At 38.7% G+C, this 16459-nt stretch overlaps 1 protein-coding gene across 1 annotated transcript; it reads left to right on the top strand.

Moving 5' to 3' along the window:
- Positions 1–783: 783 nt before the first annotated feature.
- HAS2 (hyaluronan synthase 2) lies at positions 784–13758 on the top strand (the record flags this gene model as incomplete). The annotated part of the gene is made up of 3 exons (XM_080909495.1): positions 784–1410; positions 11429–11530; positions 12829–13758. 3 exons carry the CDS (start codon positions 784–786, stop codon positions 13756–13758), a joined length of 1659 nt encoding a protein of 552 aa, XP_080765621.1.
- Positions 13759–16459: the final 2701 nt, after the last annotated feature.

Below are 16459 nucleotides of genomic sequence, written 5' to 3'. Positions count from 1 at the left end.
TCTAACCCCGTCCAGATGCGTAGACAAGATGTCAGCCTAGGGACATGCGTTCAAGATGAAATGAAGTCATAGTTGGGAAATTCAGCAGAGTCTCCTGTGGATTTGTTACTCATCTGTAATTAGGGACTGAAGAAAGTATTGAGCAGGCAAAAGGATTGCTTTACATTTAGACAATTTTAGTATGACGCCTTGCTGTGGCCATATACAGAGAGAGCTGCCATTGAAGTAGCATCCGGAACTCTGAAAACAACATATTAGGGTATGTATTCAGTGCATTGAGACATATACTAGTACTTGTTTGAGGACTGAGATAGTCCTGTGAGTTGTATTATCTGGGCATCCTGACTTTACAGATGTGCCCTGGTGTCAACATAATGAGTTAAGTAAGAAGCTAAGTATTGTAATTGCTGAATGTTGTGTGTGTATGGGGGGGTATTGATGGCCTGCTGGGGAATTGTTTTCATCACTGTTGCATCTCCTGATAGGCACCATGCACACATTGGCAGCAGTAAGCAGATCAAATGGACTAGAAAAAAAGAGAAGTTCATGAAGGTGTGAGGAGGCAGCATGGGACAAGTTGGGAAGGAGGAAGTAGGTGTTAGAATGGATCAAGCACGTTGAATAGGTGTACGAAATTACAAAACAACGAATATAAAATGAATAAAACTAAAGGGGTAGACCCCGATGTTCTTTCTAGAGCTCTTCCAGCCACCCATGATGTCTGTATGTGATGCGCAAGGGACCAGAGTGGCTAACCACAAGTTATCTCTGATTCCGTTGCAGATGCATTGTGAGAGGTTTCTATGTGTCCTGAGAATAATTGGAACTACACTTTTTGGAGTGTCTCTTCTCCTCGGAATCACAGCTGCTTATATTGTTGGCTACCAGTTTATCCAAACAGATAATTATTATTTCTCCTTTGGACTGTACGGTGCCTTTTTAGCCTCACACCTTATCATCCAAAGCCTCTTTGCCTTTTTGGAACACCGGAAAATGAAAAAGTCCCTTGAAACCCCCATTAAATTGAACAAAACTGTCGCTCTCTGCATTGCTGCGTATCAAGAAGACCCTGACTACTTACGGAAATGTTTGCAATCTGTGAAAAGATTGACCTACCCTGGGATTAAAGTCGTGATGGTCATAGATGGAAATTCCGAAGATGACCTTTACATGATGGACATCTTCAGTGAAGTCATGGGAAGGGACAAATCAGCCACTTACATCTGGAAGAACAACTACCACGAAAAGGGACCTGGTGAGACAGAAGAGTCCCATAAAGAAAGTTCGCAACATGTGACCCAATTGGTCTTGTCTAACAAAAGTATTTGCATCATGCAAAAATGGGGTGGAAAGAGAGAAGTCATGTACACAGCCTTCAGAGCACTGGGGAGAAGCGTGGATTATGTACAGGTAGGTCCAAAAAAAAAAAAAAAAAAAAAAATGCCTGCCAGGGCAAACATACATTGAAATAAAGCAGCCTTTGTATCTCTCCAGTCCTATGTTATAGCCCATCCTTGTCCCTTCCGAACACAGTGCTCCTTTCAGCACATTGGAAAACAGCAGAACTGTTAAAAACGCAGTTTGAAGGACGGGGTGAAAAAAAATCAACCTTGTAAAGCTGTTAAGGGCGTCTATGGAAATGCTTCCTTGTGTGTGCAGTTGGTTAGAAATCTGGATTATTTGGACAGGATACCCCTCCTTTCATTCTCTCCCTTTTCCTTAGCTCTTCTCTGACCCTCTAGGCACTGCCAAGTAAAAGCCAACATCCTTGTCCACATTGGTTAAACACACACACACACACACACACACACACACACACACACACACAGAGTAGCAGCAGCTCTGTAAGAAAACAGTGTCTCGCTTGAGTGGAAAGTTCTTCAGAAAAGCTACAGACGGAAGAGAAGACTAGACAGTGAGTGATTGGTGGGCAGTCTAGGTAGAAGCAGAGCCCTAAGAATGGCTTTGATTGTAAAAAGAGCGAGCATTTTAAAATTGAGAGGGAGGGTGGAAAATGAACAGGAGGGCTGAAACCATCATAGAGGGAGCAAAACCAAAGTAATGTTTATTTCACTTCCCAAACAGCATTACCTCACTGCAACTTGACCTTTGAAAGAGTTTGGGATGATGTGTGCTTGCTGGAAACTTAGGCAGGCTGTGTCTCTTCTTAACTCCCTTTTAGCTTTCTGTAAAGCTTCTCTTCCCTCTGTTCCCCCCAAGTAAGGGGCAATTTTCTCATCTTAATTTGCCTGCAGGTTCTTCAATTAGATTTTGACCATGATGAGACCAGGAAAGAGAAACACCTCTGACCTAAGCAAGCTGCCCTTTGTTCAACCTCATAGATGTGAAACCCTAATTTATAAGTGGGATTCTATTGTTCAGGGGTCTTTTATTGACTTACACATGCTCCTAGGATCAATAATGAAAATGAGCTAGGATTGAGTATTGAGATTTTAGAGTTCTTGCCTGAGGATCTATTAAATGATGGTGATAATTAGTTGTTGACTGAGAAAATCAATCGACTTGAGCCTCAGTTTACCAGATAGAATAAACATATCTTAAAAGCGATTTACAATAATTATATCAAACACATCCCTAAAGCTTAGAAAAAGTTACAATGTTATTTCGTGCATAACTAAAGATTTTACTGTAAATATGTGTTTATTATAGTACATTCAATTTGTGCTAAAATATATACTGCATACAGCTGATACCATGGGGTTAGTGTCAATCAGTGTTTTAAGAGTGGGAGATAGTTCACTGTTTTCTGTTTACATATTAATATTCCATTCATGGAGCCTGCAGAAGTCTTCTCTTGTTTGTCTCATAATTTCTCAGCGGTAGATCTTTTGCTATTAAGTAAATTTCAGTTATTTCTGGACATTTGATGTTTATTTACATGCTCTAGCTTTGGAAGCTAGATAGGAAAATGATAGCACGTTTCCCAAGGAAGATATATGCCAAATAACTTAGAATACAAAGAATGAACTTCTGGGTCTTAAGTGAGAAAACATCTGTTTTGATATTTTGCCTTTTATTCTACTTATGTTTGTCAATTTCAATGAAGACATCATTGTGTGTGCACAATCTCTTCTTCCTTTCCCTGAACCTACTCCTCCCAAAACCCCTCTTCCCCCACCATTTTTGTTTTGAATTTTGTTTGTTTCCTTGACGACTTTGTGCTGTGCCTGTCCAGTAATACAAAATATGAAAGGATATAGCTGGGTCTCTGCTGCAGTTTTCTTCCGGGCTGAACCTTCTGGAAGACTCATCCCAGTAGCTGCTGGTATCTAGGCACTGGGGCCTTCTGAGACTCTCATCCAGTTACAAGCACTCAAACAAGATTAAAAAGTATTTAGTACCCTGAAGCTGGGCATTCCTTCCTATGTTGTCATTCCTCAAATCTCCTATAAGGTAACCATGTTTAACAACAAAATGGCAGCCGCGTAAGGTTCAAGGTAAACACAGAATACTCTAAGTTTCTCTTCTGGCTGATCCAAAGTTTGGAAAGTGTAAAGTAGAGGGCAAGTTGGCACAAAAAAAGCAAAGAGATGTGAACGCAGTGCTGACAATGTCTGGTGAATGCACCTGTTGGGAGGGATGTTTTAAGGAGAGGAAGAAGCAATGCCCCATGGGAAGAAACACTGAGGGAGGAGAGCTAAGGAAGACTGTGACTATCTGTGTACTTGCAAGAATCCTGACTCACCATGGAGAGGTGTGGCCAAGACATTTGGTTTCTAGTCACAGCTGGTCTTGGGTGCTCTTCAGAACTCTGTGCACTTGAGTTTGGATTTCTGGCTTATTGTTCTCATGACCTATTATTTCATATCTTCACCATGCTCCCAGTTCCCTGTCCAGACTCCTCCCTGCCTAACTCCTAACAGATGATCTCGCCTCCTACAAAGGAGAAACCCAACAGTACTGTTTATGAATGTTCTTAAAGCCAGCCTTATCCTCTGTTGTGTGTCCTGTTTCAGTAGCACATAATCTGACTGGCTTCCTACATCAATGCTGTCCTTTCTAGATAATCTCTGTGGACCCCTTGACTTTCTCTGCTCTGCTCGGGAATAAATCCTTAGTAATTGTGAACTTTAGCTTTGTCTGCTCGGTTGACTACTGTCCCCAACTCGCAGCCTTTCAAACATCTAGCATTGTTCCAGAATACTGAGGAGGTCCTCAGACAAGAAAAGGCCCAGAAGTGGCAGTGTTCCCCGTGTTGATGGCAGTTGTTTTCAGGTATGGAAAGGATAGAAAAACAGAACAACAACAACAAAAATAAATGAAAGGAACATAAGCTTTACTGGTGGAGAAGGGACAAGGAGAGAAGGGAAGATTTTAGACATTTGAATGGATGCATTTTGTAATGACACCATTTGAATCAAAACACAGATACAAAGAGATTATACATTGACTAGGCATATTCATCTATTAAGTGCTCAAAAACACTAATAAAAATGTAAAAATAATAATGTTTGGAAATGTAATCAAAGGCTCAGACAGGCTTAACCATGGATTTATGCTAAAAATATTCTAATAACCACGATTCCTGTCTTTGTGTAAAGTTAGAGAGCACAGATATCATAAATAACAATAATAACTTCTTTGTGTGACATTTTCCTAGAATTCTGTGTAGCAAACCTAAGAAATGGAAATATCGCCCCTGCCAGTCATGAGAATATTACATCTGGTGACATAAGGTTGCGGACATCTTTACAGAGGAAGAGATACAGTTCTATTGCTAGTTTCTGAGAACTTGGCCCCTGCTGAATCCATTTTTATTGGTTATTTATTCATTTATTTATTTATTTATTTATTTATTTATTTATTTATTTATTTATTTACTTATTTACTTACTTATTTATGGTTTTTTCAGACCAAACCTACACTTAGTATGATTCTAGTTTCTCCCATCTTTTGATACTTTCTCCCAAAATACTGAAGTTCTAATTGAATGAAGTAGATAATGCTGAAGTCCATATTAGAATGTTCTCCTCAAGAAGCTCAGTTCTCATTTTCATTTTATTTTTGAGGCAAAAGATGACTAATTAGGTTTAAGAATTATAAGCTACACACCTGTTAAAGTATCACGTACTACCCATAGGAATGCATATTTTTCATTCTTTAGAATTTTATCAATTTACTTTTTGGCCTGCCCTCCTTGCCCGTCACCACATAAAAAGCGTGTACACAGATCGTGTGTATGCAATGGATGCACTTCAGGGTGCATGGAAGCTGGGGCCGAGATAAGTGAATCCCTGAAGCTCATTGGACAGCCAGTCTAGCCTAATCCATGATCTGAGAGTCTGCGAAAGACCCTGTCTCAAAAAATAAAGATGGAGAGCTATGAAGAAAGACATAGTCATTTACTTCATGTCTCTGCACCCAAGGACACTCACATGCAACCCCCAACACATGTATGCAACTGCATTAACAAGTACATACATACCACACACACACACACACACACACACACACACACACACACACACCTGGTGGCACACATTCATAATCACAGCACTGGGAAGGCTGACCAGAAGAATCATGAATTTGGGGCCAGCCTGGCTTGTAGACTGAAACAAACAAAAGCATGAAGAGAAATGGGGAAAGCTCAGTATAAAGCCCTTAAATCAGAATTGTGTTCACAGAGTCAACTTTGGAGAAAAGAGAAGATCAAAAACTGGAAGGATTAATTTTATACCCCAACCAGGTTATGGATTAATTATGGTTTAAAAAAAAAATCAAACAAAAAGCAAAGCACGCTAACTTTTTGCATTTCTTCCTATTAAGTAACAACTCAATCTAAACTTTTTTCACATTTTTTTTTAAGTTCACTTGTGTGATCTAAATTTGTTTGTATTAGTGAGGCTTTGGGTTCCCTCCATTTCAAGGGTGGGTCTTAGTATCGTTATTCTAACTTTACCAACTCTTTCTTCGAACTAGAAGAAATGAATTTATGTTTCTCATTTTTGTTTGTTATACTTCTTCGTGTGTCTAATTTATTTTTTAAAGCATTTAAAATGAACTACCCATTTGTAAATGATTTATAAATATTATCTTATCAAGAATCCATTAGGACAAACTTTTGATAAGGGTAATAATCTATATGTTTGTCCTGAGGGACAAAAGCCTAGAGACTTGAGCTTAGGAGCTCAAGTTAAGAATCTAGTCCAAGTTCATGTAACTGGCAGATTGTGGAGTGGGAACTGTTTTGTTTTCATTCTTAACTCTTGGATGGTGCTTTTATTTTCTCCTCTCTGTCTCGCTTTCTCCCTGTCTTTGTCTTCTCTCCTCCTCCTCTTGCTTCTCCTCCTTCTCTCTGTGTCTCTCTCTTGTCTTTCTGTCTCTCTCTCTCTCTCTTCTTTTTGCTTTCTCTCTAGAAACTAAACCTGGAGCTTTGCACTTTCTAGGCCAGTGCTCTCCTACTAAATTCACCCCCTTTTCTTTTTTCCCTTCCATGGTAAGTTTATTCTGGACTATCATTGCAGGAATTTAGGGAGAGTGTCGCCATATTCTGTTTCCTCCTTGGTAACTACTTGTGAGGGATTTTGTTTTGTTATTGTTTCTGTTTAAGATACCTCTTACCCTTTCCCCCTTGATTTAGAGAAGTTGATTGCGATAAGGGAGCAGAATTTACATTTACGTTTATAATTAGGTTGTAGCTGTAACCAAAACCAAATTCCACACACTCTAGAAATAGTCTCATTGTTTCAAGGTTAAGGTGAAGGGTCGGAATTAAGATGAAGGGTCAGGATCAAGAAAGAGTTGAAGAGGAAAAGGATTAATCCAGTAGTATAAGAAAGGGTCTTGATTTCTTTCTAATTTATTGCCTCATGGAAGTCAACACCAGCAGTTTCATATTTTCTCGTTCTGTGGTGACTTTACACCATTCTTTGAGGTGGATAAGAAATATGGAGAATCCACTAGGAAAGCCGAAAGGAAAGGCCGAAGGACGCATACAGACTGCGTTTGGACTTGACTCTTAGACTATGAAAGGCATTTGTTGGAAAAGTACTCGAGAGGCGCTCTAACTAGATTCCTCTGAGCTCCTGGACTGTTGTAGATGGTTTCAGGTAACTTGTAAACTGTTCACATCTTAAGATGTAATCAAACAATCCAGTCGATGACTCTTTTAGTGTATCTCTCTACTGAGCACTCTTGATATAGTGAAGGGCCTTCAGGTTTGGGTTCCAGGGTTCCTAATTTATACTAATGGTGTACAGTGCTTTGTAACACATGCAGCAGTTACATACTCATGGTCTTGCTAGTATACCTTCATGGTGGTAAGTTCAAGGGCATGTGCTAGCAAGATACAAGACTAAATAATTCAGGTTTCATTAAGTACGTCATAGCCATTTGAGATTCCTCTGTTGAACATTCTGTTTAGCTCTGTACCCCATTTTTAAATTGGGCCATTTGGTTGTCGGAGTCTAACTTCTTAAGTTCTTTATATATTTTGGACATTAACCCCCTATCGGATGTAGGGTTAGAGATCTTTCCCCATCTATAGACTGCTGCTTTTTCCTGTTGAGAGAGTTGCTTGTCTTACAGAAGCTTTTCAGCTTCACGAGGTCCCACTTATCAAGTGTTGATCTTAGAGCCTGAGCCATTGGTGTTCTGCTCAGGAAGGTGTCCCCTGTGCCAAGGCTTCAAGGCTTTTTACCACTTTCTCTCCTATGAGATTTAGTGTACCCAAAACCTGGAGTGATGGCTCTCCCAAAAGCTACAGCCTCACTGTGGTATCCATTCCCAAATAAGGCTGCCTTGTCTGGCCTCAGTGAGTGAGGACGAGAATGATATGGCAGGGACTTGATACACCAGGGTTGAAGGATACTCAGGGGGGTCCACCTACTCAGAGGAGAAGGGAAGAGGTGTGCGGGAGGGTCTTAGTGTGAGGGAGACTATGAGGGGGACAGCACTTGGGACATTAATTAATTAAAAATAGATTTAGGTTTCTCAATTCTATGAACACTTAATCTTACAGCAAGCAGTCTTCACTGTAGAAAATCTCCGCACTAGCTGAAATTCTCTGCTCTGTGCATTCCCACTCTTTGTACCTTATAGAGAGGGAGGGAACCTTTGAAAAGCCTGCATCATTAAAACTGGGTTTAAAACATTTAATCTTCGTGCTGCTGCTACTTGTTTTTTTTTTTTTTTTTTTTTTTTTTTTTTTTTTTTTTTTTTGTGAAAGCAGGGTCTTTTTCTGAAACCAACTCCTTTGATCCCAAAGTTGGCAGACTTCGCTTGTGAAACTTTGGAGAGTAAATATTATGTTTTGTCACCATTTGGCTTTGTTGCACTGCTGAACATAACAGGTACAAGAACACGCATGGCCGGATGCCATGGACAGTGAAATTTGAATTTTTTATAATCTACTTGCATCACAAAATGTCTTTTATTTCCTTTCAGATTCAAACACATAAAGCCATTTTCAACCCCTAGGCAATTATAACCAACTAGGTGTCAGGCTGGCTTTTACCTAAACCCCTTAGTTTGCCAATCCTTGATTAATACGTAGTCCTGTAGAGAAGGTACTGTTAAAATGTTGGCAAAACCACTGGGAATAATAAACAGAGAATGCTGGTCTTTCTGAGGCTAAACTAAGGTGGCCGATTCTTCCCAATAGTAGATTAGACTTAACTTTATTTATTATTATTGTTCATTTCCATTATCTAAGCTACTGAGGGATTTGATAACTAATCATTATGTGCTTCAGCCATTCACAATTATACCCTGTACAGACAAAGACTTTTGATCTGTGCCCCATTACCTGTGTGCAAATCACATTCTGTAGCTTTACTCGATGTGAGGTTCAGCTACTCACAAACTGGTCTATGTCTGCCCTGGGTTCTAACACTAAGTTAGGCAGCCAACATCCATTTCTCCTTATTAACTGGTAACGAGAAAACTAGAAACAATATCCTATTAGATGAATTTTAAAGAGTAAAGTTGTATATTTCACATCTTATTAAGTAAAAGTTCTTATGCTTTTTCCAACTGGCAAGGACAGAGTTTCTAGTTGGCATTGAATCTCCTAAATAGCATCCAGAAACTAAAAGTCTTTAAAGCACTTAAATCCTATGATAACAAACCCCTTCCCGAGAGATTGCTGAGAACTTATGCTCCCAATATAGCTAAGCTCAGAGAGCTTCTGGGTTTCTTTGCAAAGTGGGAGGGGCCAATTTAAATACATTGAACCTTAGAGGTTTGGTTCAAGTTTAGCCATTTCAAAGTGGCAGTTTCTCTTGCTTGCTTACACTCAGAAGCAGGTGGGGCTATTTGAACATTAATTCTAGATTGACCCTTTCCTGTTGGTTTAAGCTTTTTTTAGCTTTCTGGTTTTACCATTCCTGACTTAAGTCAATAGAGGTACATGTGACCTTAACTTTGGATGCTGGTTCAAGGTTTCTAAACCATGTGCCCTCACCTCTCTCTCCCTTTAGCCTAGGCCTCCTGCCCAGCATGCAGGTTTATGCAAACTGTGATAAACAAGTCATAGGAGAGGCTAGGTCAGGTTTTGGTGACTTCATGTAGCTTACTGGGGCTTGGAATGCTTGAACCTCAAACGGAGTGTTAGTGAATGCTTCTGTTCGTAATGAGAAACATAAGACTACCTTCAGTCTATTTTGGTATACACAAAATAAATAAATGACTCTATTGATTCTGTATGTAACTTTTAAAAAAACAATCAACAAAACAATCCAGCCACAATAAGAACTATACACACACACACACACACACACACACACACACACACACACACACATATATATATATATATATAATTTATAAGGGAGTATTTCTACTTAGCAAAATAGAAGAAATAAAATCTACAATTTAAACACAGGTTCACTATAATTATTTAAATCTAAGGTGATAAAATTACTTTTTAAATTTGCATGTTCGCGCATTATTTAAACCCACAAAAGCCAATCATACATTTAAATAACTATTTCCAGAAATCTTCATTAACAAAAAAACTTTTCAGACAAACAGCCATTAATAAAGTTGAAAGAGATATTTCTAAGATGTTCTGATTCCTTAGTTAACAAAATGAATGATTAATCCTACATGGAATAGATATCTCTAACACCTGAGAGTCTATGCATCTATAATACATTTATTTATTTTTGAGTTATTGTTTCTTAAAAAAGTTTGGAGACTTGTTAAAATTGCTCCTTTTGATTGTTAACGTTGTTTGATAATGGTAATATTCTCTGAAAATGCACTTTAGGTGATTCTTGTATTTAGGCAAAGATCATAAATCATGCATACATAGATTAAAACAACTACAAATCTGCTAGAGGGTATAATCCTCTGGGGCCACTAGGAAGCGTGTTGCCTATCTTGGGCCAAATATCAGTGTGTTGAATGTAACTGTAGACAGGATAGACTGGGGGGATGAGGGTGTGAGGACAGCCAGAATCTCCATGGTAGGAAACAGGATGCTGGAACAGTGGGCACCACTTAGTATGGACCACACTTCTTACTTAGTGTCTAGTGTGAGTGTGTATTAGCTTATTTTCTCATTACTGCAATCAAATTAGAAGCACGTTAGGGGAGGGAGGTTTTATTTCCCCTGAGGACTTGAAGGAAAATAAACCCATCATGACTGGAAAGCCATGGCTGAGGGTAAATCTGTGATCAAGGAAGCCTTCTGCAGCTACTGGCTCACCTCTTTAAGGATAGTAAGCAGAGAGAATAGAGACCAAGGTTAAGTTTGCAAAATCCATCTCTCGGGGTTATAGTGAGGCGCTACCTCCTGAAGATTCCACAAAGTTCCAAATTAGTCTACTAGCTAGAGATCAAATCATGAAGGTTTCACATTCAAACTGTATCGGTTTGTTCAAGGACTCATCACATATCAACTCTGGTCAATTTACATGTGCTAAGGCTTCAGTGAATTTAATAGAAAAAGAGTTCTATGTCCCATTAATGCATGTTACGGTGGTCTTATCAGGGGTAGCTTCTGTTGCTGTAACGGAGTACCCAAGACCGAACGATTTAAAACGGAGCTTACTTGACTCAGAGTTCTGGAGACTGAAAAGTTCAAGACACCCTGGTACAGTCTTTCACATACAACATGATCATGAAGCAGAAAGCCAACCCTAGAGTGTGTAAAAGGACAACTGAGATATTACCTGAGACAGGCAGCTTCTGTTCCAAAAATCTGAAGCATCCCTGGCAAATTGGGACAGGCTAATGATCCACACTCAACCATCATTTGAGCTAGCCTGCCTCATAGTATATTGAGCTTAATGGAAAAGCTCTCTGTGTTGGCAATGGTATACATAACCTTCTGTCAGATTTGCGATATTTTCTAACAGTCTTGTGAGGATAAGACCAAAGGTATAGAGCATAAATAATCTCAACTGTGGCTGAGGTACAGTGTGATTCTCTGTAAGTCATTCCCCTGATTTCTTTCTTGTAGGTCTGTGACTCAGATACCATGCTTGACCCTGCCTCATCTGTGGAGATGGTGAAGGTCTTAGAAGAAGACCCTATGGTTGGAGGTGTTGGGGGAGATGTTCAGGTACATTTGGCTTCATTAGTTTTGCATGAGATAGTTTTCAGAACACTCTTGTATTGATTCATTTAGTGTTTATTGGTCCAGTGTTCTGTGGTTTTGCTGCTGGTCATATCTGAGAATGTGGATCGGATACATTGAAATCCTGTTCTTTCTTATCTAACTTGAAATACTTTGGGACATACATGCTGAGTCCTGGCATATAACACATATTTATAATGACTTAAAAGTTACATATGTAACACAAATGTAGAGATGAACAAGGATTTCTACCAGGCATTGTCAGTCCAAAGCTTGGCCACCAGGTGGTTGCTCAAAAATATAGCATGAAGGTCTGGAAAGATGGGTAACTTGTAAGAGCATTTGCTATTTTACAGAAACTTCATTCCAGCATTCATCCAATGTCTCACAATCATATATAACTCTAACTCCAAGAACTCTGTTGCCATTTTCTGTTCTCTGTGGGCACTACGTGAATATAATACACATTCATATAGGTAGCAAAAGCATTCATAAACATAAAAATTAAAATGTATGTAAACTAAACTACAAAAGAGAAAAAGAAATAGCAATTAATATTTACAACACTAAAATAAGACAGAGGCAAATATAGTAAGTGTCCTATGATTTTTTTTAATGGAGAAATAATTACTAATTACAGGATACTGAAGCTTTTCAGACGGAAAGTTGATTATGTGAAACTATGCAAAGCCTAAAGCAGACTGTGCCTCCATAGATGGGGTTTGAGTTCATTTGATTTTAATACCAGATGAGAAGCCCAGAGAAATGATCCTTTGAGGTTTTGTGTGACTCAAGTGTGCATGCTGTTGATAAAAACAATAATGAAATAAACAAATAGATTAATGACTAAATAGTAACATACGAAATTTAGATAGAGAGTGAAGAAAATTGGGAGAGCTTTCTCTAGGTTCTTACATCTTCCGAATCTTAGATGGTAATTTACAAAAGTGCATCTGGGAAAATTTAAGGATTGATGGTTGATGTTTAAAAGCATAACTAGATATTACATCCCAGCAGCATAGACAAGCCAAATAATATCTCAAGAAGAAGATGAAAAATAAAGAAGTGAAAAAATCCATTAATATACAGACCAAACCAACCAAGGCTATTTCCTAATACAAATCCCTAGAACACAAGATAAAAGAATGGCAGAAAGGAAGGAAGACAAAATGGAGTCAGATGAGAACGGATTTCATGCCAGGCTATGATCTCGGATACTTTGGGACCTCTTGGCATTCTTAGGCTAAATTTAACTTTTATTTCTGTACTTTTTCTACTTGCAGATTTTAAACAAGTACGATTCCTGGATCTCCTTCCTCAGCAGTGTGAGATACTGGATGGCTTTTAACATTGAAAGAGCCTGCCAGTCTTATTTTGGCTGTGTCCAGTGCATAAGTGGTCCTCTGGGAATGTACAGAAACTCTTTGCTGCATGAATTTGTGGAAGACTGGTACAATCAGGAATTCATGGGGAACCAATGCAGTTTCGGTGATGATAGGCATCTCACTAACCGGGTGCTGAGTCTGGGCTATGCAACTAAATACACCGCTCGGTCCAAGTGCCTTACTGAAACACCCATAGAGTATCTGAGATGGCTGAACCAGCAGACCCGTTGGAGCAAGTCCTACTTCCGAGAGTGGCTGTACAATGCCATGTGGTTTCACAAGCATCATTTGTGGATGACTTACGAAGCTGTTATCACTGGATTCTTTCCTTTCTTTCTCATCGCCACGGTTATCCAGCTCTTCTACAGGGGTAAAATCTGGAATATTCTCCTCTTCCTGTTAACTGTCCAGCTAGTGGGTCTGATCAAGTCATCTTTTGCCAGCTGCCTTAGAGGAAATATTGTCATGGTCTTTATGTCTCTCTATTCAGTGTTATACATGTCAAGTCTACTTCCTGCCAAGATGTTTGCAATTGCAACCATAAACAAAGCTGGGTGGGGCACATCTGGAAGGAAGACCATTGTTGTTAATTTCATAGGACTTATTCCAGTGTCCGTGTGGTTTACAATCCTCCTAGGTGGTGTGATTTTCACCATTTATAAGGAATCTAAAAAGCCATTTTCCGAATCCAAACAGACTGTTCTCATTGTGGGAACCTTGATCTATGCATGCTACTGGGTCATGCTTTTGACTCTGTACGTGGTTCTCATCAATAAGTGTGGCCGGCGGAAGAAGGGTCAGCAGTACGACATGGTGCTTGATGTATGATCTCACAGTGACGTTTTCAGTCACACCTGGAGACACACACACACACACACACACACACACACACACCTTAGCTCCTCTAGGGGCTGTACAGTATTGTGGCATCGCACCCTGCCACCACAGGAGACATATCACTGCTGCTGGAACTTGAACAAAGACATTCGATGGCTTGATTTTTTTTTGATTCTGCCAAAGCAAAATCGATACGTCAGTGAGAAGAAAGTCAGATTGAAGCCGATAGCTTTGGGACGGTGGGATGACATCTTTGTGCACTTTTCCTTTCCTGTGCATCCGCCTGACAGTGTTTGTTTTATATACCTCACGTGCCATGCTTTATGTGGGTGATCATGGAAGAAAAGGATTCTGAAAACTCAAGGGAACATTCTTTCAACCTATACAACCTAACTTATGGACCGTTTTAATAGCTGATTATTTTCTTTCTATTTTTGTTTTCAAGAAAAATTGTTTGTCTTTACAAATGGGATGCCAAAGGAAAACTGAGAAGCCATTGGCTGTGCTGTATTTTGATATAATTGTACTGTGTTTTTAAATTTTGTATCCAATTTTTAAAAACAAAATTTCACACCATAGTCTATATTTTACTTCTCTGGCAAAATACACATGTTCTTTATATATATATATATAATACAATAGGTTCTAAAAGAAATTCATACTATAAAATTTAACCTGCCCAAAATGTGAAATGTGGTTGACTGATGTTCGTGAAAGAATAAAATGATTCTCTCTTTCTCTACATTTTATAATTGAATAGTTATTTCTGTGAAAAATGTAAACATTCAATACTCTTAACATTCTACTTCTTTTAGAAAGGGCTAAAATACCTGTCAACTTTTAGGTAAAAATACATACTCACGTGTGCACAAAAGCCAATCATTAAAGGTGAGGCCAAAAGGGTAGAAAAGTGCAATTTTTTGAAAACTATTTTTTCAAAAGGGAATGCTAGTCTTTAGAGAAAACAAATGAAACACTGGGCTCCTGGTACATCAGAGACGGGTCATCTGTAGAGATGGTGGCAGTATTTGTGCAGGCCTAGAAAAAATGGGAAGTTGGTAAGACTTTATCTGTGTGATTGAGACAAACACAACACAACTTGTCAAAAGTTTTATCCTGTGGCCCAGATGGCCAACCTTAACATATACGTACACAGGAAGTGTGCTTTCCCGTTTAGTGTCTGAGTTCGCCAGTTCACCCTGCCTGTTATTAATGTTTACATCGGTGAGCTGTAACTGACACACATCACAATTCAGAACTGGCACATTTGTGTTGCAAGTGTCATCTTTACTTCTCAGGAAGGATACATTTTTTCTCAATTATACAGGTAATTTCTTCATCTCTTCCATACTCGGCCTTCCTAAAAATCTCCACAAGTAGAAATGATGTCAACATGTAATTAGTATTACCGGGAGCTGGTAAATAGAAACAGTGATGTACCAGTTCCCCCAAACGTGGCTCATTCAGTTACTATGAGGCCTCAGTTGTTCAGTTTGACTTTTCACATGATTTATCTTGCCTTGTGGCTGGTGTCATGTAGGCCTGTTAGACTTACACTCAGAACACAAGAAAAGCTGCACAAAAGCCTTGTGGTGAAGCAGAGTCAATCTTCTGCTTCCTTACTCTGTAGACTAACATACCACACACAAATGTAGCAAGATACCATATGAGGAAAAGCTGCACATTCTACCTTGTGAGTACCAAGAGGTTCGTTCTGAAAACTCCACTCTCGCTGTCTGAAGAGCCAGTGGGAACCAAACACACCCTGACAATAAATGAAACTAAAACTTGAGTTTGTCTTTTTTTAACTATTTATGTTCTAAGTTAAACTTTGATAACGTTCAAATGTCAAATTTTCTCATTCTTATAAGAAGTTGAATTAATTGCCTTGTATTTATTTTAGCAATTATTCAATGTATTTCCATTATAGGATGTATAGTATAATTGATTTTTTTGTAAATAAAATATTTTTGATAAGATTATTGTCTCTCTTTTATAAGGGAAGAGTGTTATTTGTCCTCACTGTGATGGTATGTAGTTTAAAGGGGTGTGTAAAAAAAAGAAATCATGACTGCTCTGAGATAATATGTTACTAATGGTTCTTATGCCTCATAGAAGTCTCCAAAAATGGTGTCATTTGGAAACCTGGTAACCACCATAGACACAGAGCTAGGAAAACCAAATCAGCCAAATTAATATTCGTCTTTGAGTTCTCTTTATGCATCCTCAAAAGTTGCCCAAATTAGAGAAATTTTTTGTTACATTTATTTGTCACAGCAAAAGAAAAAAAATCACAGAGAAAAGCAATAAACAAGTTTGTTTACCATTGCATTATTCATAAAAGCAGCATCCTAAAGGAATTAAAAATGACTAAGGTAGGCAGGAGTGAAATGCTTTGTTAACATTATATAATAGTTAACTGGGACAGTATCAGCCAGGTAACACTATGGGCCCAGAGGCTACGTGAGAAGGTTGGAGAAAGTCACACTTGAAATACACATCACCGTTTTGTACAGTAGCATCTGGTTTTGTAATGACCAGTTTAAATGTGGTTATGTCTAGTTATTGCAGTATGGCTAATTTATATTCTCTGTACACTTTTTTGTATTCTTCTAGGATGATAAACATCTTTACACAAAGAAAAAAGGTAATAAATATCTTTTTTAAAAGTAGGTTGAGGATCTAATAGCAT

The sequence above is a fragment of the Micromys minutus genome (assembly GCF_963924665.1).
Source record: "Micromys minutus genome assembly, chromosome: 33".
NCBI lineage: Eukaryota > Metazoa > Chordata > Mammalia > Rodentia > Muridae > Micromys > Micromys minutus.
Note: the sequence above shows the minus strand (reverse complement) of the source record. Positions and strands in the feature narration are given on the sequence as shown.